This window comes from Mastigoproctus giganteus, chromosome 3, assembly GCF_048544385.1.
Source record: "Mastigoproctus giganteus isolate SK-2022 chromosome 3, ASM4854438v1, whole genome shotgun sequence".
Lineage (NCBI taxonomy): Eukaryota > Metazoa > Arthropoda > Arachnida > Uropygi > Thelyphonidae > Mastigoproctus > Mastigoproctus giganteus.
The window spans coordinates 129,506,302-129,532,941 of NC_143577.1; the positions used below are offsets into that span (position 1 = coordinate 129,506,302).

The following is a 26,640-nucleotide window of genomic DNA, read 5'->3' on the forward strand; positions in this document are numbered from 1 at the left end:
ACCTGTACAAGATCCAATTTAAAGAACCACTTAGAAAGTAATGCAGCATTTCAAAAACCATTCAGAATGATATCTTTCACTGTTTGCTGAAAATATGCCGGGATGAAATAAAAAGAGAAATTAAAGAAGCATCATTCGTTGCTGTCAGGGCTGATGACAAAACAGATGTTTCAGAACATATAAAAATGGTAATTGTTCTGAGATATGAACTGAATGGTGGAGACATTTTTAAGCACTTTTGGGGTTTTTTCACTCCGGAAAAGCAAAAAGGCAGATGGAATATCGAAGTGCATTCTACATCAGTTAGACATAATCCTTGAAGGAAATACTCAAAAATTGGTTGCTCAGACATTTGATGGTGCAAGTGTGATGAAAGGCAAGAAAAAGGGAGTTCAGGCTAAAATAGAATAAAAATTTTGAATCCTTAAAAAAGTGCATGGAGGAACTACAAGCGACAGCAAACACAGATAAGACAATATCAGAAGCAACTGGAATTTTGTCCATCTTGAGTAATGAAAAATTCAAGTTCTGGTTAGAATGTTTCGATCAGATAATGCCTCACGTGGAAGTTATTTATAAGCAAATGCCCTCACCACGTAGATGTTATTTATAATCAAATTAATTTACAAAGCAATTAATTGCTGCTAAATTGTTTAATAAGGAGAACTTTGTTATTTTTCGGACAAAAATGCCAAAGGAAGAGGTGTAGGAGACTATTGAGGCATATCCCATGATTGAAAGAGAAAAATTTCTTACGGAATTACAAGTTTTCTACAGTAGACATGATCTACACAATTATTGCAAATTAACTGATGCTAAAATTTATCTCAGAAAATAATCTAGCTGAAGTTCTTGGTGAACTTACAAAACTCATAAAAGTTCTTTTGACCATTCCAATGACTGCTTCAGAGCCTGAATGCTGCCATTCGACATTAAAAAGGGTAAAAACATTTTTAAGGAACACTATGAATCAGGAAAGGCTAAACACTCAAGCAATGCTTTCAATAGAGAAAAGCTTGGTCAACAGTGCACCAAACTTGAATGAAAAAGTTATTAATCTATTTTCAACAAATAAAAACTGAAAAATGGATTTTGTTTTTAAATAAAAGTTCAAGTCAGTTAATGGTAAATGTCTAGTTAATGTTTTGTAGAATTTTGAACTTGCTCATTATTATTACTGTGTATGTCTACAAGTCTTATAACCAAGGCAATTTAATGTAACTTTAAGATGTAGCACCTCCAAACATCAAAGTCACAAGCCGTCACTGGAATAGATATGCAGGTTTCCCTTTAAACATGGATGATTGATTGCTGGAACAAAATTTCATCTGTTGTGGAAATTGATGGCATAAAGAAATTCACGGAAGAACCAGACAAACTAATAACTAATGGGGGAAATGAATAGGTAAAATAGGAGGTGTCGTTGTTGTTGGTTTTTTTTTTTTTTTTTTTTTTTTGATGAAGCTATATAAGCATGCTTTCTTGTGTTGTTTGGTACTGCTAATTCTAATGCTAAAATGAGATAGCTCTTTCCAAAGCCAGCTTAGTCTGGGTGGGTCTCTCTCTCTCTCTCTCTCTCTCTCTCTCTCTCTCTCTCCAACAGGGTTCATGTTTTCTCAAAAAGCTTAGTAGCATTTCTTATTTAATCCATTATTTTTGATGTTTTCTCAGTAACTAAGAGAAATTTCTGAAATTTTAAATCAACGAAAGCAGAGTAAACAACTCTGTTAAAATATACTGAGAGTTTTAATTGCATGGATGGAGTTGATGAAAAAAAATTGCTGAAATCAGGTAATAATAGCTATTATTTTTCGCCCCCATGAGCCATCACTGGTAAAGAGTAAACTAATGCTTACTCTTTAACTCAGAGTTTGTAATGGTTTCACAACACAAGTGTAAGAGAATTACTTGCTGCAATTAATTTAATTTCAACAAAATAATGGTTTTTAAAAAAGGCCATTAAAAATATTACTCATCTCAATAGATTCATTTTAACAAAAATAATTACTAACCTTTCTGTTTTGCTTAGAACCTTCCAATTTTTTAAAAAAGGAGGCATCACCAAGGACATCACTCAATAAATTACCAATATTTTCACTCTTTCTGTTTTCTTTAAGCTTCACAGTTATTTCATCTACACAACAAACTGGAGACGATTTCATTTCTTTTAAATCGGAATAATGCACTTTCTTTGGCCAAGTTGCTGGCTTTGAATTTACAATTTGTTTATATGTTTCTTTCTTTAATTCTGCTGCCTATCATATTGGAAGAGGAAAGAGGATTTAAAGTTACTATTACAAGATAAACTGTCAAAAAATATGAATTATATGCTTTACACAAAAAATCGATTAGCATAATGAAATGTCAAAACTGCTAAGCATTTCTTTTCAGAAAAGAGAAACTTATCGTAAAAAGGAGTAGAAGCATGAGGAAAGCAACAGATTTTGTTAAATTCAGGCTATGGAACTGAAATTAAATTTCACTGAAAATGTGTCTTGTATTAAGATACAGACACTGGATTGTTTATTCATATAGTGTGCTTTCAAACTTTAAAACACCATGGATTTTTCTGCCTTTGATTTTTCACCTACATTTTGTACATCTTTTTTCATAAAAAAGATGGAGAAAACATTTAGGAGCTGTTGTTGTATTTGAGGTTTCTGATTTCACATTACAGTAAACCCCCGCTATACGCGGTATCTGTATTCGCGGTTTCGCATATTCGCGATCGCCGATTTAATATAAAATGAAACCTAAAAAATGTGAATTTTAAAGCGCCGTGAATATTTTCCACCATAAAAAAACATGGGCGTGGCTAAAATTATCTTTCCCGGTCAAAACAGGGCTCAGTGGGTGGGGGAAAGGGGTGACAAAATCGCGAGCGTGAATGTTTCTCGCTAATCCTTGTTCAATATGTGTTATGCGCTTGTTATGGAAGGTTTCGTCGTTTGCTTTTAATTTATATGCTTATAAATTGAATAAATTTATCAATTTATAAATTGATATGCTTACAAAAGTGATAAATCTACCGTTTTGCAGTGTAAAACAGACTTTTTCGAGTGTGTTAACGGAAGAAAGTGACTTTATTGTGGACAAGTTCTTTCTAACCCCTACAAAAATATGACTACGAATAACAAGAGAAATGTGAAAATATCAAAGAAGGTGATGACATTAGCAAATAAAATTGAGTTATTAGATAAAATTTCTAATGGTGAAAGTGTTTCCTCAGTGGCAAAACGTTATAAAATCAATGAGTCAACGGTACGATCAATCAAGCGGAAGAAAAAATCCGCCGTAGTGTCCGTGAAAACGCGCTAATCGCTTCAAAAATTTGCTCTGTAACTCGTGATGTTAAATTAGAAAAAATGGAAAAAGCTTTAAATCTGTGGATAGAAGACCGAACTCAAAATAAAATTCCGTTAAATTCACTCATCATTCATGAAAACGCAAAACTCCTTATCAACACTTTAGCGAAACTGGTGATAGCACTGGCGGGATAGGTTTTTTAGCTAGCAAGGACGCTGGTTTGAAAGATTTGTTTGAAATTTCTAATAAATATTACATTTAATATTAAATTGTTTCTTATTTTCATTTCGATGCCATATGCTTGCATTTCACTATGTACTGTCTATGTACATATTCATATTATGAAGGTACGTATAATACATACATAGACAAAATTTTAGACTAGTTTTTCTTATACATTTCATACTTTGGAACGGAACCCCTTTATTACTATGGGAGCCATAACTCAGTATTCGCGTTTTCGGTATTCGCGGCATTTCTCAGGAACGTAACCCCCGCGAATAGCGGGGGTTTACTGTATTATGATTAGATATTATTATACAAATTTTAGATACTTAAACAGTTCCTCAAACTCTGCAAGTTGGAGGGGGGACTAAAGCTGGATTTTTGGACAGATGAAAGTTGAGGACATTCAGTGAGAATATGTATTATTGTTAAGTGCGACTGGCAAAAGAAACACTGAGGAGTCTCTCCCAAAAGCAAATACAGGTGAGTTGGATGTGAATGACCAATACAGAGCCTTGCCAGAATAGCTTCTTGCTGCCTACTTCTTCTAAAACTAGATGTCCACAGTTGTAGCTCTTTTTTATCTGCAACAGTTTATTAGTGATTTGAGTTTGCCAGAGGTGAGACCATTGTTTTCTACATGTTTTTTTAATAATGGATTTGTAGTCACACTGTAAAGAACTTTCAGATGACTGTAAGATCCAAAGTCGGGATGTTTAGCAGCGTCATCTGCATGTTCATTACCTGGAACACCGACATGACCAAGAATCCAGCAGAAGGTAACTTTGTCGTTGACTGTTTGATGGTAAAATAATTTAGACCGGATCTCTTTAAGAATGGGATGAGAGAGAGAAAAGGTAGATTGAATGGCGGTGATTGCACTTAACGGATCTGTATATATCAGAGATTGTTTGATATGGTTGCTATCTAGAGCCAGTTTTATTGCAAGTAATTCTGCGGTATAGATACTACATTCAGTAGAAAGAGATGCAGCTATTAAGAAAGTGGAAGAAACTGCTGCTGCACCAACAGCCATTATCTAATTTGGAGCTGTCATTTTTGAACACCCTTGTACTATTTTTCTAAAACACATTTCTGGAGGTCACTACCATAAAACAATAAAAACAATTTGCACCTTCCGGTTAGTGCAATCTATTACAAATGGGTAGTAAACTCGATCTTATTGTATTTCTAATAATACATATAACTGGAATTTTGTGGGTTTTTGTGTCATGGTATTATGGCGAAATGAGTTCCCCTTCACTGAAATCTTCAGTCATATAAAAAACATAAATAAATTTTCAGAATCTTCTCTTCCATTCCTATTTACTTGTTACAATGGTGAAGGGAAAGGGACCAACAAAAAGTGCAAGTGCTGGCAGTGCTAGGAAACGAAACAAAATTTATTTAGAAATGAAAATGATTAATTAAGAAATATGGAGAAGGACAAAGTTTGTCATGTATTGCACGGAATTAGGTCTAGCTGCTTCAACAGTGAATACTATTTCACAACTATGCTCACTGAATTTGATTGAAGCAAAAAAGAAATGTTTGACGAACATATAAATAGAATTATTTATTCAATTCTTTTTATCTCATGCGCAAAAAAAATTACAAAAATGTACAAAATAACAAAAATTTCAAAATTATAAAATTTTCAAATTTTTGTGTGCAAATAAAAAACAGTGTGCATATAAAAAGAACATGTTAAAGGATCAACGCATTTATGATCAACAGTGATCACAAAACAGTGTTCAGGTACTATATCGACGATGGAAAGTCTATTAATAATATGGATGGAAAATCAGATGAGTCCAATGGCCATTCAAGCTAAAGCAAGAAGTATTTATGAAGATATTAAGGATAAGTATGGTGAAGCCTAAGCCAAGTGTGGCTTGGGATTCACCATAGCAAGCAACATGTGGTTTAATAGGTTCAAGCATTTCGCTGGTTTCCAAAATATTAAGTATGCAATGAAGTCGCTAATGCAGATTCTGCAGTTACAGAGAAATTTTGTGATGCGTTGGAAAAAAACCACACCTAAATCTCCACATCCCTTAACTTTCGTAGTGGCATGCTTATCAGCTGGAGAGTTAATTCTGGCAATGATGGTCGAAAGGTAAAACTTGCTGACAATTATGCCTGTCTCCTCTCTCTTTTCGTAATTTTATAATTTTGAAATTTTTGTAATTTTGTACACTTTTGTAATTTTTCTTGCACATGAGATAAAAAGAATTGAATAAATAATTCTATTTATACGTTCGTCAAACATTTCTTTTTTGCTTCAATCAAATTCAGTGAGCATAGTTGTGAGTGCTGCATAAGCATTTAGGGAAATTCTGACTTATGTAAAATTCGACTTTCATAGTGTTCCGAGGAATGCAACTCTTACGTAAGTTGGGGAGTGGATGTATACAGTAGATCCCATCTGGACCGGCAGCACTATTGGATGTTTTATTGAGCGCCCCTAAATGTTCTGTTAATGTGAATGGCTGGTAGTATGGGTGTGAAACTATCGTGGAAAAATTAATCTTATGCTGCTCTGCAGTTTCTTTAATTCATTTAAAGGTTGGGTTGTAGATGGCTAATGCTGATATACTGTCAAATGATTCCACTAAAGCATTTGCTATTTCTCCCGGTGATAACAACTCCTTCCCTTCCCAATATACTATTGTAGCTGGGGACTGAACATGTTTTCCATTAAGCATTTGTATTTTCCTCCAGATAATTCTGCAGTCCATGTCCTTGTTTATACTTGAGGAAAAGCTAATCCAGGCATCTTTTTTTGCTTTACTTCTTATTTGGCAGAGCATGGCTTTCAGTCTTTTGAAGTTAATTAGGTTACTAGTTGTGAGGAATTTACGAAATAAATTCCGAGCTCTATTTTTGTCCTGTTTGTCGTGTGTACAATCTTGATTGCACCAGTAATTACTGTGTTTCCGTTTCCCAGTAAAGATTTTGGTATTGCAGAGGTAACAGCTTGTAACAGTTGATTAGTTACATGTTCTGTGACATTGTCTATGGGTTTGGATTGGATTATTTTATCATCTAACTGGATTATTTTGCATATTCATTTCAGTGTACCCTACAACGTTTCCAAGTGGTTAGTTACATGTTCTGTGACATTGTCTACGGGTTTGGATTGGATTATTTTATCATCTAACTGGATTATTTTGCATATTCATTTCAGTGTACCCTACAACGTTTCCAAGTGGAGCAAAACAGTGAAGGAAAGTTTGCCTGTGTTTACAGCTTGCTGAGAATCAGCAGGTGATCACTGTTTAGTGGATTTTCAAGAAAAGACCACTCCATAACACTATATATGGAGGAAGAACAGATTCACAGGTCTATTGCACTCATGAATCCTGTCAAAAAATGAATTTAGGTAGGTTCACCAGTGTTCAAAAGGGTAAGCTGATAAGAATCAAGAAAGGATTCCATTAAACTTGCCTCTCTTGTCAATTGTTGAAGATCCCAACATTGGATGATGAGCATTAAATCCCCAAGTAAGCAGAAAGGAGATGGTAGCTGTTATATAACGGCCTAACCAAAACACAAACACAACGATTAATAACTGAGTTCGTTCATAAAACCGGTGAAACATCACCACCAGAAAAGACTAATGCTGATTTTGCTCAAGAGATCACAGAAAGAATTTGATTAATAGAGGAAGAAGACGATGTCCACAACATTTTTAGTGATAGCAGTGATATTCCAGTCGTATGCAAACGTATGCGCCGTTTATTATCAGAAAGTGAAAATGAATAAAATCTTGTTATGGGTAAAACAGATTTTTTTTGTTCATGAAGAATTTTTTTCATTTCATATGCATACAAATTTGCTTTAATACATTTTCATTACATATTATTACATGTGTATTTTGTTGAAATAAAACAATAAGCTTAAAACAAATATTTTTATGTGTTTTTTTTTTATTATTTTTACTGATTTTTTAGATCCAGAACCAATCTTCTTTTCTTCCATAAATACAATGTCTTTTTTTACACATAAAACCTCCATATTTTTCAGGAACGTATCTATCGTGTAAAAACAGAATTAGGTGTATTATTATATATTATTATTCATATATGAAGTTTCCTCCATACATGAATAATAATAAAGTAAAGGAATAATGTTGTAACAAAGGTTTTCATGGCAACTCTTGTCTCCCCCTCCCTCAATCTTGCCATCAATGCAAGCCAAGTTCATCTCGGCAAAAAGATCTAAAACCCCCCAAACACTTCCTTGTTCGTTTCACAAATATACGTGGTCTCAGTCAAATCTCAATTATGTTCATTTCGACTTACAGTCTGCAAAACCCCATGTACTCTTTCAGACAGAATCCCAATCATCAGTTGATTCAACCACTGCCTGTCTCAATTGCCCAAATTATTTGTTGTATGATTCCTTTTGCTTGAAAGGTGGTACTTGTGCATATCTCCACTCTGATATTACCTGTCAGTGACCTAGTAATTCAAAATCTCCTACTTTTTGATCTTCTTTGGCTTCCATCTCCACGTTCTTCCATCTCCACTAATCACTAGTAACTCTTTGACTTCCTATCTTTGAAATTTAACTCTCTCCAGTCACTTTCCAAGCAGTGAACTAATATTCCTTGTGATTTTAATGTTCACAACTCCAACTGGATTCAATTATCTAGTCACACAGACCCAGCTGGTCAAGAAGCTGAGGCTGTTGCAATTACTAATGAACTCGCAGAGATTGTTCATTTATCTTCCAGAATACCAGACAATCCTAACCATGTAGCCATCATGATTGATATTTTCTCATAAACAATCCTTCTAAGCACCTCAGCTCACAAGAAGAGACAGTCTCTTTTGCAATGGAAACTTTATCTTGTGGCCATTCTCAACCGCGTGTTGTCTGGAATTAAAAGAATTGAAAATAGAATGATCTGTTATATTTCATCTCTTCTTTTCCTTGGTTGGATTTCTGTTTTAAATATTCTGATGACAATGTGTGCTCAATTCTTATCATTGAAATTATTCTTGTAGGGATGAAATGCTTTACTCCACACTCCAACTTAAAATCTTGTCCTTTATCTAAATCTTGGGTTTCCAATAAATGTGCTAAAGCTGTTCATGATAACAACATTACATATCATGAGTGGTTTGTATCCAAACCTCCAGCTTCATTTTCTGTCTACACCTAAGCTCACAACAGTCATAAGCACTTATTAATCAGTCGAAACTAAATTTCAAATTGGCTAAGAATAGAGAATTTGCCTCTTGTCCAAATTATAGTTGAGCATTGTGGTCTCTTGCCAAAGCTATTGGCCACAACTTTTGCCCAATCTATATTCCCACCTCTATCAAAACCATATGGTTCTATTGCCACACACACACGCACAAATCAAAGATAAAGCTACCATGCTAGCATCCTACTTTTCTTCTAACTCACGTATTGATGATCTTGGTAAACACACCACATACCATCCCCAGTATACTCCATCAATGCCTCCTGTGGTCTTCTGTCAAAAGGATGTCAGAAGGATTTTGAATAACCTTGATGCCAAGAAACCTCCAGGTTCTGATGGTATTTCTCCACTTGTTCTCAAAACCTCTGCTCATGAGCTTACACTTGTTCTGTGCCACCTATTTTCACTTTCTTATTCCAAAACTGTTTTCCCTTCTGCTTGGAAATTGGCTCATATCCAGCCAGTTCCTAAAAAGGTTGAAAAATCCCTCCCATCCATTTATGATCCCATTGCCAACTCTTTAAACTATTTAGAAACATTCCATCTGATCAATGATCGCCAGTATGGATTCCATCACTATTCATCCACTGGTGATATTCTGGCTTATGTTACCCATCTATGAACAAATTCAATGTGGAAGTAGGGGGGAACTCAAGCAGCTGCTTTTGACATTTCAAAGGCATTTGATTAAGTTTAGCTTAAAGGTCTTCTAAATAAGCTTCCATCTCATGGTTTGCCAACTGTTTTTGTAATTGGATATCCAGTTTTCTTTGTAACTGCTCACTGCAGGTAATGGTAGATGGCTCTCTATCTTGTAAGTTCTCTGCTAATGGTGGTGTTCCCCAGGGTCCTGGTCTTTCTCTCATTCTTTTCCTCTTGTATATTAATGACCTTCTTCCACTGACCAGAAATTCTATCCACAGTTTTGCTGATGATAGGACATTGCATTTTACCTTCCAGTTTGAGAATCCTTCCCCTACACAAACAGATTTAACTTCTCAAACATCCACTACCAATTTTCTCCAGTGAGAAAAGATAACTTAGTTGACTTCAATCCTTCTAAAATTTATATTCACAAAAAAGATTCTTCTGCTCCTATGTTTATCTTCAATGACACTCTGATTTTTAGGCAAGATCATATACCTCAATTCGAGATTACCCTGACTTCTAATCTCTCTCTCTCTCTCTCTCTCTCTCTCTCTCTCTCTCTCTCACTCTCTCTCTCTCTCTCTCTGCCATAATCACAAATTCAAATATTGCTCCATCTGCATTACTTTTCGGCTCGGCATTGCCTTTCTTCCAAACAGCTGTCACTCTGTATAAATCGAAAATCCACCCTGCCTTGGAATATTGATCACATATCTGGAGGCAGTGTCCCCTCAAAACCTCTCCCAAAAACAGAAATTGAATGAATAAATGAGGAAGAAGAAAAGTTGGTTCTATGAGTTTGAAGTTGAAATGTAAAAGGATGTTGACTGGTTGCAGCCAATTCAGAAGAACAGTGCCCATTGATTCATCTCTAACAAAGTCTCTCCACTCTGTCCCATAGACATTCTGTTTCTCTTGCATGTTTTTCTATAGATACTTCTATGGGCACTGTTCTTCTGAATTGGCCGCAACCAGTCAACATCCTTTACAGTCAAACTTCAAACTCACCGAACCAAGTTTTCATCTTCCACATTTATTCATTCAACTTCTGTTTTTTGGAACAATCTCTCACTTCAAATGTATATCCTGATAATTACAACCTTCAGAAATTCAAGACTAATGTCAACAAGTATCTTCTATCACCTTCTCACCCTTCACCCCATATACGATTTTAATACACCGATGAGCCAAAATATTATGACCACCTACCTAATATGATGTTGGTACTCTACATGCAGCCAAAACAGCTCATACCTGGTGAGACATGGATGCTACAAGATTTCTAAATGTGTCTTGTGGTACTAGTAGCAACACATAACCAGCAGATCATTACCTGTAAGGTCCGTGGTTGAGACGCCGAAGATCGGAGTTCCTGTTCCAACACAAACCACAGATGCTCGATGGGATTGATCTCTGGGGAATTTGGAGGCCAGAGCAATACCTGGAAGTCTTCTTCTTATTCCGCAAACCACTCTCGGACGATCCAGGAAGTGTGGCATGGCACATTATCCTACTGAAAGACAGCACCACCAGAGGGGAAGACCATTGCCATGAAAGAGTGTACCTGGTCAGCAATGATGTTCAGGTATATAAGGTATGTTTGTGTCAGACGGCACCTGGGATTTCTCCCATCTCCGCATATGTTCGCTGTATCGAGGACAGTACACTGTCAAGTCAGAGACTTGAAAGTGTGTGGGCCATGTCTGTGCAGTGTGATGTGTTGTGCCCATTGTTTGTCCGGCTTATTGGCCGCCAGGCCCCTAGTGGGGCCTGATGTTGCCCATACCTCGCCACATGGAGGCTAGCTGGGTGTGTCCAGAATCATGACAAGTTGCTCTGGCAGGTCCTGCCACCTACTTTCCTGGGATTTCAGTGGCTAGGACCTAAAAAAAAAAAAAAATATATATATATATATATATACGCATTTGACGATAATCCCTCACCTGCCATCCATTAAGTTTGGATGGCAGGCGGGGGAGACGAAGAAGAGTTATCTCCCCACCCTGCCATGGATAAGATATACAGGTAGAGTGGGGGAAAGGCTGAAGACTGGGGGGGGGGAGTGAAAGGCAGAAGCATGGGAACGATAGAGATTTGGTTTGGTTTGGTTTTTAATGGCGCATTGGCAGCTAAGGCCATAATGCGCCAAGTCAAGGAACGATAGAGAAGGCGACCCCAGGTGGTCAGTGAGGCAGGCCCATGCCTCACCAGGCGAAGAGATGGGTCGGCAGGAGAAGAAGGAAACAGAGCATGTCTCGTCTCCCTCCTGCCTTGGATAGGGAATTTAAGATGAATAGGGTTAGGGTACCCTATTCAGCTCACCATATAGCATTTGGCAGCAGAGCTGCTGGTGGTCCTGCCACTGGTCCTAGTCCGTTCCCAGGAGAGATAAGACTGAAGCGTGATCATTCATGGGGTGGTTCCCGTCCATTTTGCAGTCTTTACAGACAAAAGATCCGGGTTTGCTTGTCGGCATTTGTGGGGTCTTTCTTGTTTCATTTCCCATCCATGTGGTGTTTGCGTCAATGTTGTTTATAGAGTCATTTCTCATTGATTCGACTTTAGGTCCACTTCAGAGTTTAGTGCCTTGATTATGGGGGGGGGACTGGTGGGACAATTGCCTTCAAGGTTTGTTCATTTCCTTATTGTGTCAGTGGTTGGTTGCGGTTCGCTGTGATAAGAGCTCTCCGTCTTGTGAACAGGGCCAATGCATAACTGAAAAAAGCCTGATATTCTTCCCTGGTGTCCAAGATGTGGTGCTCCTGGCCGTATGGTAGATACTGTATTTTGGTGATGAATGTACTGCAGAGGTCGGCATAGAGCTGGCAATCATGCATGAGGTGCCGTCAGCTCTCCAGCCCCTCTCAAGTGCAGGTGGGATCTACCTGTATTCCGAGTAGCTTTGCATTCAGAGCTCCATGTCCTGTCAGTAGGTATGTAGGTGGTAGACATCAGAGTGCCTAGCACATGGATGACTGGACCCAGGGTATCCCAGGAGAACATTGCCCCAAAGCACAACACTGCCACCACCGGCTTGTTTTTGTCCCACGGTGCATCCAGGCGCCATCACTTCCCCAGGTAAACGATGCACACGTACCCTGCCATCCACATGGTGCAACAGGAAATGTAATTCATCGGACCAGACAACCTTCTTCCAATCACTCAAAGTCCAGTTTCGATGCTCGTGTGCCCATTGTAGGCACTGTCGCAGGCCGCTCTGGGTTAGCATTGGTCACTTGGAGCAGCCTGCAGCTACGCAGCCCCATTTTCAGCAGGTTCGATGTACTGTGTGTTGTGACACATTACTCCCATCACCAGCATTCCAATTACTGGCTAGTTGCACCACACTCACCCTTCTGTTGCCACGTACCATCCAGGAGAGCCTTTGCTCACCTCAATCATTGATGAGCCGTGGTCATCAAACACCTCGCCAACAGTTCCTGGGTTTTCCCTCCTCGGACCACTTTTGGTACGTACTAACCACGGCTGACTGTGAGCACCCCACCAGCCGTGCCATTTCGGATATTCTCTGACCCAGTCGTCTTGCCATTACAATTTGGCCTAGGTTAAACTCGCTTAAGTCCACTGCCTTTCCAATCTGAAGAACAAGATTAACACTGATTGACGGAGCTCAGTATCAGGTGCTTTTTATACTGTGTCCTAACCCGCGAATGTGCCTAGTTCACCTGCAGTTGCTTCAATTTGCATAATGACTCACTGGTCATAATGTTTTGGCTCATCGGTGTACCTCTTATGCTTGCGATTCTGATAAAAAAAAAAAAAATCTCACAAATTATACACATTCACCCTGACAGTGATAGGTAATTTTAGAACAAAATAACTAGTCACAACATAAAATACGAAGTGCTACCCAAAAGTCCCGAAATTTGAATGTTGCGCAGGAACTATGTCTAGTACGGACCTGTGTTGCTAGGTAACACTGCATGCATCCTTTGTGAATCAGTGTGCCATGTGGTGTCAGGATCGATAGTCACTGAATATTTATGCGCAGCTCTTTTACAGTGTGTTTCATGTAGTTTGCCATTGTTGCGATGGCAGATGTGAGAGAGAGAGAGCAACATGCTTTCAAGTTTTGTTTCCTTCTTAAGGAAACAAAACAATGATATAGCAGCAGCAGAAACCCATAAGAAACTGAAACAAGCTTTTGGTGACAATGCTTTAGGCCAGACACAGACCTACTACTGGTTTAACCATTTCAAAAATGGTCGAATGTCGGCTGATGATAACAATCGCTCTGGGCATCCATCATCGACACCATCCCGGAAAATGTCACAAAGGTTCAGGAGTTGATCAGTAAAGACCACAGGCAGACCAGTCATGATATTTGTGGCATTGTGGGACTATCGTATGGCATGTGACAATGGATTTTGTCAGACAAGTTGAACGGTCTGCGCGGGTAGCAAAGTGGTATCATAACAGTCCTTCCCACACCAGGTGGAAAAGGCCCAGATTCAAATCCCGTCGATAACGCAAGGAACTTTAATGGAGTTTTTTACTCCATGGCTGAGTTAGTCAGTCTCAGCCGTAGATAGCAAGGTCCTCCCCCCCCCCCGACACTTGGGTTTATCATCCAGTTAAACAGACAAATATATCATAGAACACATGCAATTAACAGACATAAGACATACAGCACGATATATGAATTTAATTATTCGGGTGGCCTAAAAATAATAATTTGATTTAGACAAATTGAACATGAGAAAGACTGTGGCCAAGGTTGTGCCACAGTTACTGAGTGAAGACCAAAAGCAGCATCACATGGAGGTTAGAAGAGATCTTCAAAAACAGGCCAGGAGTGATCAAAACTTCCTTTCTTCGGTTGTCACTGGTGATGACAATTGGGTATATGGAAACCAAGAAACAATCATCGCAGTAACAAGAGCCCATCTTTGCCCTGACTGAAGAAAGCCTGACAAGTGAGGAGCAATGTGAAGTCCATGCTGATCTGTTTTTTGGACATTGATGGGATTATCCATAAGGAATTCATTCCTCCTGGCCAGTAAACAAAGTTCTACTGCAACATCCTGTGGTGGTTAAGGGAAGCCGTCAGGAGGAAACATCCAGAGAAGTGGCACAGTTTTGGGATACAACATGACAATCATCCCCACCCCCTTATTTTCCAGACAGCCCCTGCAAATTCTTCCTCTTCCCAAGAATGAAAATCAAGCTGAAGGATTGCAGATTTGACAGCATAGAGGATATCCAATCACAGGCAGTGCTGAACACTATGACAAAAAAGGACTTTCAGGATGCATTCAAATCATGGGAGTAGTGTTGGGATCAGTGTTTACACCCTCATGGGGACTACTTCAAAGGTGACGGTGGAAAATAAGACCCAGGGTGAGTATAATTTTTTTTACAAATACATTTTGGGGAATTTTGGGCCTCGTATACAAAGCAATGGTTTGAAGAAGAAGGAAGTTTACACTAAAACATTTGAGCTAAAGCTTGATATATATACAAGACCTGCACATTAACTGAATCTCATAACAGAAACCAGATTATTTATACTATTCAAATTACCTTGTGAAATCCAATCCCAAACTAAATAACATATAACACCAACTTAAATATCATCATAACAAGAAAAAAAATTGGCAACTAATCTTTATAAGTAAAGTTAAGACCATCCCACACATAATAAATATGAACCTCTATCTAGAAGAATAAAGTTGTAAATCAGATTGCATAGCAAATATTAGAAATAATAAATTAAATACATGAGACAACATGTTAATTATCCCTTGTTTACGAACTTCTATCCTATTCCTAGAACTTCGTGCAATTGAGAATCTCTGGCATGAACTGAAACAAACAACATCTTTGGATATAATTACACACACATCTTCACAACATTGCAAGACCTTTTGTTGAATAATGGTATAATATTACATTTGCTACATTTAAGAACTTGTAAACTCTATAGCAATACGTATAGAGAAGTAATGGAGGCAAACTGCTACCCAATGCACTATTACATCATCCTACTAAAGGGGGTGGGGAGTGTAGTTAATGTGTTTCTATGTCAATATATTTAATTTATAGATTACCTGCTGTGCTTTTTCCTGTATTGCAACATCGGTAGCCATATGTTCAACTGAAATATCACACACCCGAGTCTTTGGCTGAAATCTTGCCAATCCTGATCTTTTCTTTAGAAATGGTCGTTTGGATTTAATATTCTTTTTAAACTGAGTCTGAAAATAAGAATTGGAACATATTAATATTAAAGTGCAACCAATTAAGAAAATAAAATAAAATAAAATGACAATGATGGTGATTTAATTCTTACCTTTCTTTCTTGTTCTAGCTGTTGTTCTAAGTACTCCTCAAAGGATTTCATATCTTCTATACAAGAGACATTGAAAAATACATAAAAAATATAAGCCTACATCAAAACAGAAACATTTTAATCATGCTAGTCTATTAAAAAATATAATAAATAAAATCATAAGTAGTAGATGATCAATGCTGCTTGAGTGGATTCACACCCAAACCCTTTTCCTAAACTACAAGGGGTGAATGACAAGCTTTAAGTTAGCTATAAAAATAAAGTGAATAAGAAATATAAATACTTTCTTCTTATTCTTTTTTTATTCTTGTTTTTACAATGTAATCTCCCTTCTCTGGGAAGATTATAGAGCCTGAAAGAATGATTATGAAGCTGAAGGAATAGAAGCAGCCTTCAATGTGACAGGAGATGAAGGGTGCTAGTAAATCTAGTGGTGGTGGTTGTACTTTCAACATAGGCACTGAAATACAATTTACGTAACAATAAAAATTTCTGTAATAAACATTCTAATGCTTATAATGGCATTAGAATGTTTATTACAGAAATTTTGTACACCATTTAAAATAACGTATAACAAATTAAGATCCAGATAAAGCTGATATTTCAAAGAACACCATGACTTCTGGGCTATTTATTAAAATTTAAAAAAATAAATAAAATAATGAATGAACTACTCCAGGAAAGAGATATCCAGATGGACCCTCTTTCCCCCCCCCCCAAAGAAGTTATTTCAAATTGTGCTCTTTGGCATTCACTAGGTACCAGTTGAACAGAAAAGTTTCATTCAGTGCAGCAATACATATGGACACTTGTCTGATCATACCCTAGTAGGTGCAAAAGTAACTCACTGCCATTTGTGTACTGTGGCTTATTTTGTGTAGTCTGTTTTCTTATAAGATCACTTCGCCATATTTTGAAACAAAATGCAAATTTGGTGCTCCAATATGGGCTTGAGGGGATCTACCAGAAAAGCAGCTAGGAACCAAAGAGCAATCATCCAGCAGCATACCACGGGGTCCCCTTCACATAAGACCTTCCTAACAGAGTAATGGAAGAGCATTCTGTTTGGAATGTATGCAAGAACCAACCAATAACAATGCGGTAGATATAAGAGCTATCTTTTACCTCTGGTGATGACATTACTCTTAGCAAAAACAATCCCAGGATGAAAGATCATTCCATAATCCAGAGAATGCTTCCAGCACATCATAACTATATTTTTCTGTTAGCCATTCAGAAGACAAGAAGAGAACAAGTGAAAGACTTTGCTGCATAGACCATAAATTTAGTGGCTACAGTTGACTCTATGTATACCCATCATTCCTTTGTGTTCTGTGAACCAGGAACAGTTAGCATTAATAGAGGTATGTGATGCAAGAAAGCAATCTCAAGCTTATACAGCATCAATCAAAAAAAAAAAAAAAAAAAAAATTCCCATTTCACCCATCCATTCGATCCAAAAGTTTGTTAAGTTCTGCCTTGAATTTAATCAAGCTGTCTACTTCCAAAACGACAGATGAAAGTTTGTTCCAGCAATCAACCATCTGCATTACCTGCATGATGTAACAGGGATCTGGAAAAGTTTCCCCTCGCATTTCGCGCCCGGCACATTTCGCCCCCCCCCCCCCCCCCCCCCCGCATTTCATCTCCCACATTTTGCCCCCAACACATTTCGCCCCCAGTAGATAATGAATAGGCTATAGAAATATAAGTAATACACCTAATTTTTTATTAATTCTAATTTATTTTGTTTTAATAGAATGAATCAATCAAAGGTAATCAATCAATCAAAGGTAAAGGTAATCAAATCAAAGGTAATCAATCATAGAATAAATGCACATTATTACTGTTTAAAACTCTAAGTTGTATGCATTGCCTCTAAGGTAATCAATCACATTACGATTTTGAAAATCTTGGACTATTCTTTTGATTCTAGCAGAAATTACAGCATACTTCTTGTTCCATCAGAAAACCACTCCTGGCTACGTGCCAATAACTGAAGATTGTTACTAGTGGAAAAAATAAGCATGCGACCCGGGAGCAGTTCATCCTGAGAATCATACATTAAAAACTGTTTAATAGATTTGATAATTGAGAGCTATTAAGTGCTCGATAATTTCTATATTCTATTATATTATAAATCAACAGGAATTACCTTTATTTTAGATACAGGAAGCTTCTTTTCCAACTCTCCTAGTCCAACTCGCTAATAATTCTTGAGGATGGTGATATCAATTTCCCCATTGTCAGAACCGTAGTGTTCAGACCGTGCGGTCTCAACAATGAGCACTCAAGACTTCTGTCTTCAAACACTATACCTCTGGCAGCAAGGAAACCATTACGTAGATTAGCATAAAATTAGATTTTTGAAGGTCTAAACTGTTTAATAAATATGGACCGATTATTTCTTTTTTGGTCCTGTAGCTGGACTTTAGAGTTAAATTTAGGGGTCTAATAAAATTGGATATGGGGGGGATTATTCTCTACATTCCTTGAGTCGGATTAGAACTTTTCGGGCGTCATGTTTACAGGAATAGAGAAACTCACAATTAATCATTGATATCACCATCCTCAAGAATTATTAGCAAGTTGGACTGGGAGAGTTGGAAAAGAAGTTTCCTATATCTAAAATAAAGGTAATCCCTGTTGATTTATAATATAATTAAAAACAGTTGTACATTGCCATGATAATAATTTCTTGATAATTTTGTGGAATTTGTGTGTCCTGGAGATTGCTCGGTAAAGCAGGAGTACTATTGTTGCATCGAACATGACGAATGGTTTGTTTAAGTGAATCCTTTTTAGGAAGTAATGCCAGGACATTGGTATGAGCCTCTGCAATAACTGATGCAACAATTTGCTCTGGCCGTTCGTTCGTTCGTGGTTGTTGCATGTTGCCATATTTGATCAATTAATTGCAATGCTTCCGACCTTACAGCTTGAGCTGCATGGTTATGTTTAGTTACAACTTTCACAACTGGGCCTTCCAAACCCTCTATCCAAACACGCCCTTTGCAGGTGGAACGTTTTTGAATTGAGCAAGAGTCCACTCTGTATCTTACTTCTCTGTGGAGGCGGTGAAAACAGCAAACGCACGCTGTTGACTGCGCCACGAAATATGAGGAGAGCCAGATGCAGGAACTTTTAATGTTGGAATTTAGACAAATCAGAACAAGATTCACTTGTTACTGAAAAGACTCCTATAAGATTAGTCACTGTTCCCTCCCCCATGTCCATCACTAACCACGTGACTATCACCCTCATGGTCGAGTATGTATTCTTTCCATTGTGAAAGGATTAACAGTTCCAGTTAATCCTTTCACAATGGAAAGAGAACCCTGAAGACATACAAAAGGGGAGAAATTAGTTTAAAAGCTATGTGACAATTTGTACACGAATGTAATTTTGAAAATTTGTTCGGAAAAGTTAGAGTTATCGGAAGTTCAGTTGGAGTAATCGAGAGAGTTTAACGTGGAATCTCCACTAAAGAGGCTAGGACTTAAATAAAAATTCGAGTTATCGAGAGTTGACTGTACAGTATTTATATTTCTGTAGCCTACTCATTATCTACTGGGGGCAAAATGTACGAGGCGAAATGCGGGGGCGAAATGTGCCGGAGGCGAAATGAGGGGGGCCACTTTTCCGTAAACTGATGTAACAATCCTAAGCTAACCACCATATGATTTTTTAAAGATGTGACAAACCTTTCCTAATTATTAATTATATTGGAATCCTTTAATATCCCTTAAACAGAACCCTTAATTTAATCATTTATATTATCTCTAAGCAGCTATTAAGGAACTGGGGTAAGTCCTGTGACATGTGGCTGCACATTTAATTATGATCTTTTCCAAATTCTAAATAAAATTTTATTAGCCTGGAATAGTATAGTGCTTCCATCCCTCATAATCTGATAACTTTGCATTCGCATCTAAAGCCTTATTCAGGTTGTGTTATGTCTGTTTCAGTACATATTTTCATGAGCTGATTTGCATGTTGTGCAGACTACAAATTCCAGAATAACTCATAGGGAACCATCGCACTTCCTCCGCCCAAGATCAGCCAACTACAGCCACAATTGTGTGGCTGTAGTTGGAGGAATATCAAAGAAATCTATCAGAATTCCCCAGTCTCTGACAGAATTCAAACCCATACCTCCCAAACAAGTGAAAAGTAGAGAAACCACTATACTGCTATGGAAGAAGCAATTTATAAGTAGTCTTAAGTATAAAGTATAAAATATATAAGTAATTTTTATATATGACAATATAAATGTATTTCACTAATATAAATACATGAGGAGTGACACGATAAGGTTCTTACCAAAAAGATGATGCACTGGCCAAACTCGTTGTTGGTATTTGGCTTAATGACACAAGGGCTACTGAGGACAAATTGTATCTGCTCATAGTTTATTTAGTCGAAATATACCACTGTAGATGTTAAATTAAATACTCCTGTATAGGCCAATACATTTTAAATAGATTACAAATTCTTCTATCTTTGCATCATTTCACAGGATGAGTTAAATCATGTGAGAGGTTCAGCCTAGAGACCGACTGAAAAGTGTTTGACCGTACGGTCGAATATAAGGGACAATCAAACAGAAAATGCCTAACAGTAAGTTGACTGTCACAGATGAACAGATGAGTATGATGAGTGTGTCCAATTCTGAGTCTTGCCAGTACCACTTCCTCTCATCTGTTTTGTCGAAAGCCCGAGAGCCACAGATTTGTTCTTGCTTTATCTGGTAAAGTTTATTGTTGATGTTACTTTTCAGATCTGTGACCAGTTGTCGTAACTTGCTTTGCGAATGGCAGGCTTATAATCAGTGTAAGGAACCTGAGGATGTTCTGGAATAGCTGGTTGAAGATGTTTATCTGCGAGGTCCGCATTTTCATTTCCCAGAATGCAAGAATGGCCAGGGATCCAGCAAAAGCTGAGTGGACACGCTGCAGGAAAATAGCTGAGAATGAATGTTTCAAGATAGGATGAGCAGATGAGAAATTCTTCCTTATGGCAGAAACAGCACTGAGGGAATCAGTATAAATTATTACTTTTATCAATAATTTTACAAAGTGCTAATTTGATGGCATATAATTCAGCTGTGAAGATGCTGCAGGCTAATGGTAGTGAGGCTGTAACCATTAGAGAAGGAAAAACTGCTGCAGCACCAGCCATACTGGCTGTTTTGGATCCGTCAGTATAGATTTTAAAGGCACGGGAGTTCAGAGTAGTGGAAGCTAAGTGCAACTGCCTGATATTAAAGGAAGGTACAGTATTCTTTCCCTACTCCAGAAAATGTGCATCATGGGAGGCAGAAACATATGTCCAAGGGGGAACAGGTGCAGTTGTGTCCTGAAAAATATCGGTTAAATTGCTATTCCAACTCTGAGAAAGCTCTTTAATCCTGAGTGAAGCAGGTCTGTTTTCATTTGGCTTGCTCTCATAGAACAAATCCCACCGATAAAGATACTCCCAACTGGGGTGAGATGGAAGACTCTGGATCTTAGCAGCGTAGTGGAGCAGTAACGATTTCCTACGAAGGTATAATGGAGGATCATGTGCTACGATATAAAGACTCTGGACTGGAGAAGTCTTAAAATCGCCCAAAGCATTCCTGAGAGCACTATGCCTGGATAACATTTAGACGTTGTAAAGTAGTGCTCCAGGCAGAGTCATAGACCATACAACGATAATCTAGCCATGAACGGATTAAAGTTCTATAAAGATGCAGTAGTATATACCGATCAGTGCCCCATGACATAGCCGAGACTGATCGCAGTATATTCAGATGTTTTAGACATGTATTTCTTAAATGAGAGATGTGAGCTTGGAAGTTTAATTTGCTGTCTAAAATCAATCCAAGAAATTTAACGGTATTAACAAGCGGAATTGGAATATTGTTTATTTGTAGTTCTGGATCGGGATGGGAGGCTCATTTCTTGCAAAAGTGAGTAAGAGTGCATTTCTTTTCTGATAGTCTGTAGCCATTCCGTGAAGTCCAGGATTGTATTTTGGTAATGGCAAGTTGGTGCTGCCGTTCAATGGTGTTCATACTTTGAGACTGACAGGAAATTCTAAGGTCATCTGCGTACATGTAAGTTTCAGTGGTTTTTGGGATATCTCGTGTTATGCTGCTAAATCGGATTGAAAACAGCATTGGACTAAGTATCGACCCCTGCGGGACTCCTTCTTTCTGAATGTGAGATGCAGAGAGTACATTTTTATATCGGACCTGAAAAGAACGCAATCGCAGAAAATTTTTAATTATTTTTGGCAAATGGCCCCTAAGCCCCAAATGGTAAAGGTCCATAATAATCCCATGACGCCATGTAGTGTCAAATGCCTTTTCAAGATCTAGGTTGACCATGACTAGATGTTGTTTCATGACAAAGGCATTGCGGATATGAGATTCGGCTTTTATAAGCAAATCCAGTGTTGATCTATCCTTCCAAAAGCCATACTGATGATCTGGAAGGAGATTCTGTGACTCCAGGATGTAAGTAAGCCCAGTATGAACTATTCTTTCAAAAATTTTACCCATGCAGCTCATAAGAGATATTGGCCTATAATTTTCAACACAGGAATTATCTTTTCCTGGTTTTGGTAAGGCAATAATGAAAGAATGACACCAGGAAGAAGGTTTGTTTGTTTGTTATTTGGTTTTTAGGAGCATTAGCAACTAAGGCCATATTGCTCCGGGATATGCTGTGGTCATTCCCTGACCTTTCTGCATCCTCCATATTTGGTGGTGACAGGCTCGAACCCCCGGTCTAACATGGTACTCAAATCTTCTTCAAGTAAATGCTTCAGCATAACGTAATGAACTCCATCTGGTCCTGTGGCACTATTTGAAGATCTGTTTAACAATTCTTGAAGTTCTATGAATGTAAAGGGTTCGTTATACGGGAAAGACCGGCACGTCAAAAAGTTGATTTTATATCGTTCTGCACTAGCTACGATGTTCTGAAAAGTGGACACATAGAAGCAGAAGAAGAGATTGTAGCAAATGATTCTGCAAATGCATTAGCAACTTCTTCAGCTGTAGATAGGGCTTTCCCTTTCCAATGAAGTATTGGAGAGGGTAGAGGAGTGAATTTCCCATTTAGTGCCTGTATTCTTTTCCAGATGAGGCGTGTGTCAGTGTCTTTCGTGATTGTTGAGGCAAAAGTGATCCACGAATCTCGTTTCGCTTTCCATCTAATTTGTCTTGCATTTGCTTTAAGCCTTTTATAAACAATGAGGTTATTAGTGGTGTGATTCTTACGGAAATTATTCAAAGCTCGGTTTTTTTCTTGTTTGGAAGTGAAGCAATCTGCATTCCACCAGCAATTTCGGTGATTGCGGTATTTCTTGGATTTTGGAATGTAGGTATTAGTGGCAGTCAGAATCTGATTGGTGATGTAAGTATTTACATCATCAATAGGTTATTTTTAAACGTAAAGTCTGTCTAGAAGTATTTGAGCAGAACAGCCATCCCAGTTTGCCTTTTTAAACTTCCAAGTGGATCGTTGATCAGGATTTGGTGTTACCCCTGTTTGTAAGGAGCAAATGATCGGAAAGTGATCACTGTTATAAGGATCAGTTAATACAGACCATGTCATGGTTGGAAAGATGGAAGGTGAACAAATTGACAAGTCAATTTGAGAAGTAGATCCTGTAGGTAGGAGATCCAGAGTTCAATAAATTCAGATCATTATTATTTATAAATTCCTCAATCAACTTCCCTTGTTTCCTGTAGGCATATACCTATGGGATTAAACTGAGAGATTAAATCCCTTATGTCATCAGAATAGCTGCTTAGTCCTCTACAGTTCCACTGTATGATGTTAGGCATTATTTTGGTTTGGCCGAGGATGATTCATCTGACTGTTTTTTGTATGCAGGGCATTTTTCCGGTCTTTTTTTTAGAATAAGGGGCATCCGGTATCCATAATGTCATTGGCATGGAGTTTTAGGATAGGTTCTTCATAATTTGAGTGTATATCCACTTCCATAGTGTTGGCAGGTGGATCAGTTTCCTTACAGTCTTTATTAGGTTTCAATTTTTCTGTCATTTGAGACTGTCAGAGTATCAGTTTGAGATACAATTTGGATGTTGGTGGCATTGCTGGTTTTAGTTTTACAGTTATCTTTTCCAGTGGTTGATAAGGTTGCTTTAACCCAATTAGCTAGTGAGATGTTGGGCAGTATCAACTGAAAACTTCGGGTTCGAGAGGCATAAGATGGACTAGGCATGGTCAACATTATTTGTCTTCACACCTCAGGATATGCGACTTTATGTTCTGCTTTGTATTTTTGGATTTTCCTACCTGTTTCCTGCATTTCACATGATTTAGGAAAGGCAGGGGGACTGCCTTTGCAGTTGGGACAAATGGGAACTGCGGCTGGACAATCTGCTTGTGTATGATCTGTTGATCCAGAAATAGGACAGATGGCATCACCTCTGCATGAATGGTCATATTTCTGGCATTTAAACCAGCGAAGAGGATTCGGGATGTATGGGCGAATTCAGCAGTTTAAATATCCAGCTTTTACTGAGGATGGCAAATCAGGAGTACTAAAAGTTAAAATGATGGAACAAGTTGGAATGAGATTTCCATCTTTTTTTGTCATTATTCTTTTAGCACTGATTACCTTTTGATTGCTAAGTTCTTGAACTAACTCCTCCTCAGACACTGTAATTAAGTCCCATTCTGTGATGACGCCTTTTGATGAATTTAAGGTATTGTGGGGAGTAACAGATACTGGCAACCCACAAATGTTGTTGTCTTTAATAGCCACTCCGAATGTTTCATGGTGGCTGTTTCAATCAGGAGATCTCCGGATTGTAGTCGCTTTACCATTTTTGGTGATCCTGCAATAGAATTCTAGATGTCTTTAAATCATGAATGGAGATAACATACCCGCAGGCTGGGTAGACAGAGGGTGAATCGCCAAAAAATTAGGAATGTCTGAACAGTGTGCTTCTGTTCGAAGCATTTTAGGTTGACTACTGTCATTGTCTTCATGAGAGGATTCTTGCCTTGAGCTTGAAGGCTCTAAAGGTGGAAAATTTGTAGAATCCATTATGGCTCCTTTTGGCCCTGGGGGTTTATCTTTACCACCCAGGTTACCGACCCTGCCACGGGGAGGCAGAAGCAGTACCATGAGGTGACCAAGTGGCTGAGCTAGTAAATTAGTATTTATATAAAAATAAACAGAAAGGTGGGTTCCCTTTCTGGGCCTCTGCCTACTTCTTGTAGAGCAAAAGTGCTACTCTGATATACAAATAAAATCAATAAAACGGTTTTTGAAACAAAAAATAGAATCTGTTTGCTCAAATGCTCTTTTCAGAAATTGCATTTAGAAATGCATTAGAAATCGCTTGGCTACGGAAAGCTTGGCACACGCCAAACTCATTTAACACATCTTTCTACTATCAAAAGAAAAATGCCACTCCTTACTTATTGCAAAGCAAATCCTTATTGACTGTACTGATTTCCAAGGGTTCCAGAAGCATGTCTTTCTAAACTGTACCTAACCTACAGGTATCTTTAGGATTAAAATAGATTACTGGGGATGATGCCAAGTTGACTAAACTTTCTATTAGCCTGAAGCAGCTAATATGGTGATGTTTAGTATTTTTTTTATTCTGTGAGCTCCTTGGTCTTATGAGTCCTGAAGTAGTAAAAAAGAAAATTTATCATATTTTCACATCAGCAATCTACAAACATAGGATCCAATCAGAGCTATATGCTACAGCAATGGGCCTAGCACACTGCATGCCTCGCTTATAGATGGGACATTGATTGTCCTCATCATAGTCACCTCATTAGGGGATCTCTGTATCTGGAGGGTTCTTACTGATCTAAGGGCAAACCCTTCAGTCTGCTTCTCCCTCCACTGGTGCATACCCCTATTGGATTTTCATCTCCTACCAGAAGCTAGAATGAGTACAGAAAATCAATGTTAATCTGAAATTTTCTACATACTACCCATACAGAAATCACACATTCAGGTTCAAAACACCTTGTGACAACCAATTATGCATCAAAAACAACCGCACACCATCTTCAGGATAAATAGGAACTGGAGACTTATCAGCATAGCTACCCAATGTTTCAAAAAGCTGGAAATCAGTCATTTGTGTGCAGGAGGGAAATAAGAGGTTTTAGAGCCAAAATATTAGTGTTTTTTTTTTTCTCCCCCAATCTTCATAAAAAACAGAAATTTCGCAATTTTTCTGAAAAAAGAAGATTTTTAACATCCATGCTGCATTGGAAATAAAATTTCACTAGAAAAATACACATTTTATATTAAAATACAGCCATGGGATAACTTACCCAATACAGCAAGCTTTTTAAACATTAGCTTACCTGACATTTTTCTGTCTGGATATTCTATTAGACATCAATTGATTTTGATTGCTTCAAGGAAGACACTGTAGAAAACTTCCAGGTATACGTCAATTTGTTGTAAAACAAATCTTTGTACAACAAACTGGTGTATGAAAGTTAGGTTCATGTGACAATTCAGTGTATGAAAAAATGTAGTAAATGACAGAAATAACAGTTCACTATATGTGGCAATTTGATGAAAGACAATTGCTGGGTATCAAAATTTAGTAAGTACAACAATTTGGTGTATGCATGACAATTCAGTGTATCATAAAGAGATCAGAAATTAACAAAATCAACAAAGTCAGAAGTTTAGAAAACAACAGAAATTTTGGCAAATCTAAGTAACTAAATTTCTGGATTCCTCCTTTCTAAAAGGAGGAATGCAGAAATTAAGAAAAAAGAAAATAAAATATTTTTTTATCCATTTATTTTGTACAAAAAGGATTCATGCTGATCCTTCTCATAGTCACGTTGGAAAGTGAGTACATTCCTATTTTTACTTTTGGTGCCTGGAACACCCAATGTGAATTTCGTAAAAAATGTAA

The 26,640-nt window shown here is 37.8% G+C and overlaps 2 protein-coding genes across 2 annotated transcripts in view; both read right to left on the reverse strand.

Moving 5' to 3' along the window:
* The window catches only part of LOC150088267 (centrosomal P4.1-associated protein-like), a 452,284-nt gene extending 450,093 nt beyond the window's left edge, over window positions 1–2,191 (reverse strand). The window contains exon 1 of the mRNA XM_090370091.1: window positions 2,013–2,191. Within this exon, the coding sequence (XP_090226217.1) occupies window positions 2,013–2,162 (150 nt within the window). The 5' untranslated portion in view covers window positions 2,163–2,191. The remainder of the gene's footprint in view (window positions 1–2,012) is intronic.
* A 103-nt stretch (window positions 2,192–2,294) lies between these two features.
* The window catches only part of LOC150088268 (uncharacterized), a 217,289-nt gene continuing 192,943 nt past the window's right edge, over window positions 2,295–26,640 (reverse strand). The window contains exons 6-8 of the mRNA XM_090370092.1: window positions 15,711–15,763; window positions 15,469–15,615; window positions 2,295–2,306 (exon numbers count right to left, since the gene is read on the reverse strand). Coding sequence (XP_090226218.1) covers window positions 2,295–2,306; window positions 15,469–15,615; window positions 15,711–15,763 — 212 coding nt within the window. The remainder of the gene's footprint in view (window positions 2,307–15,468; window positions 15,616–15,710; window positions 15,764–26,640) is intronic.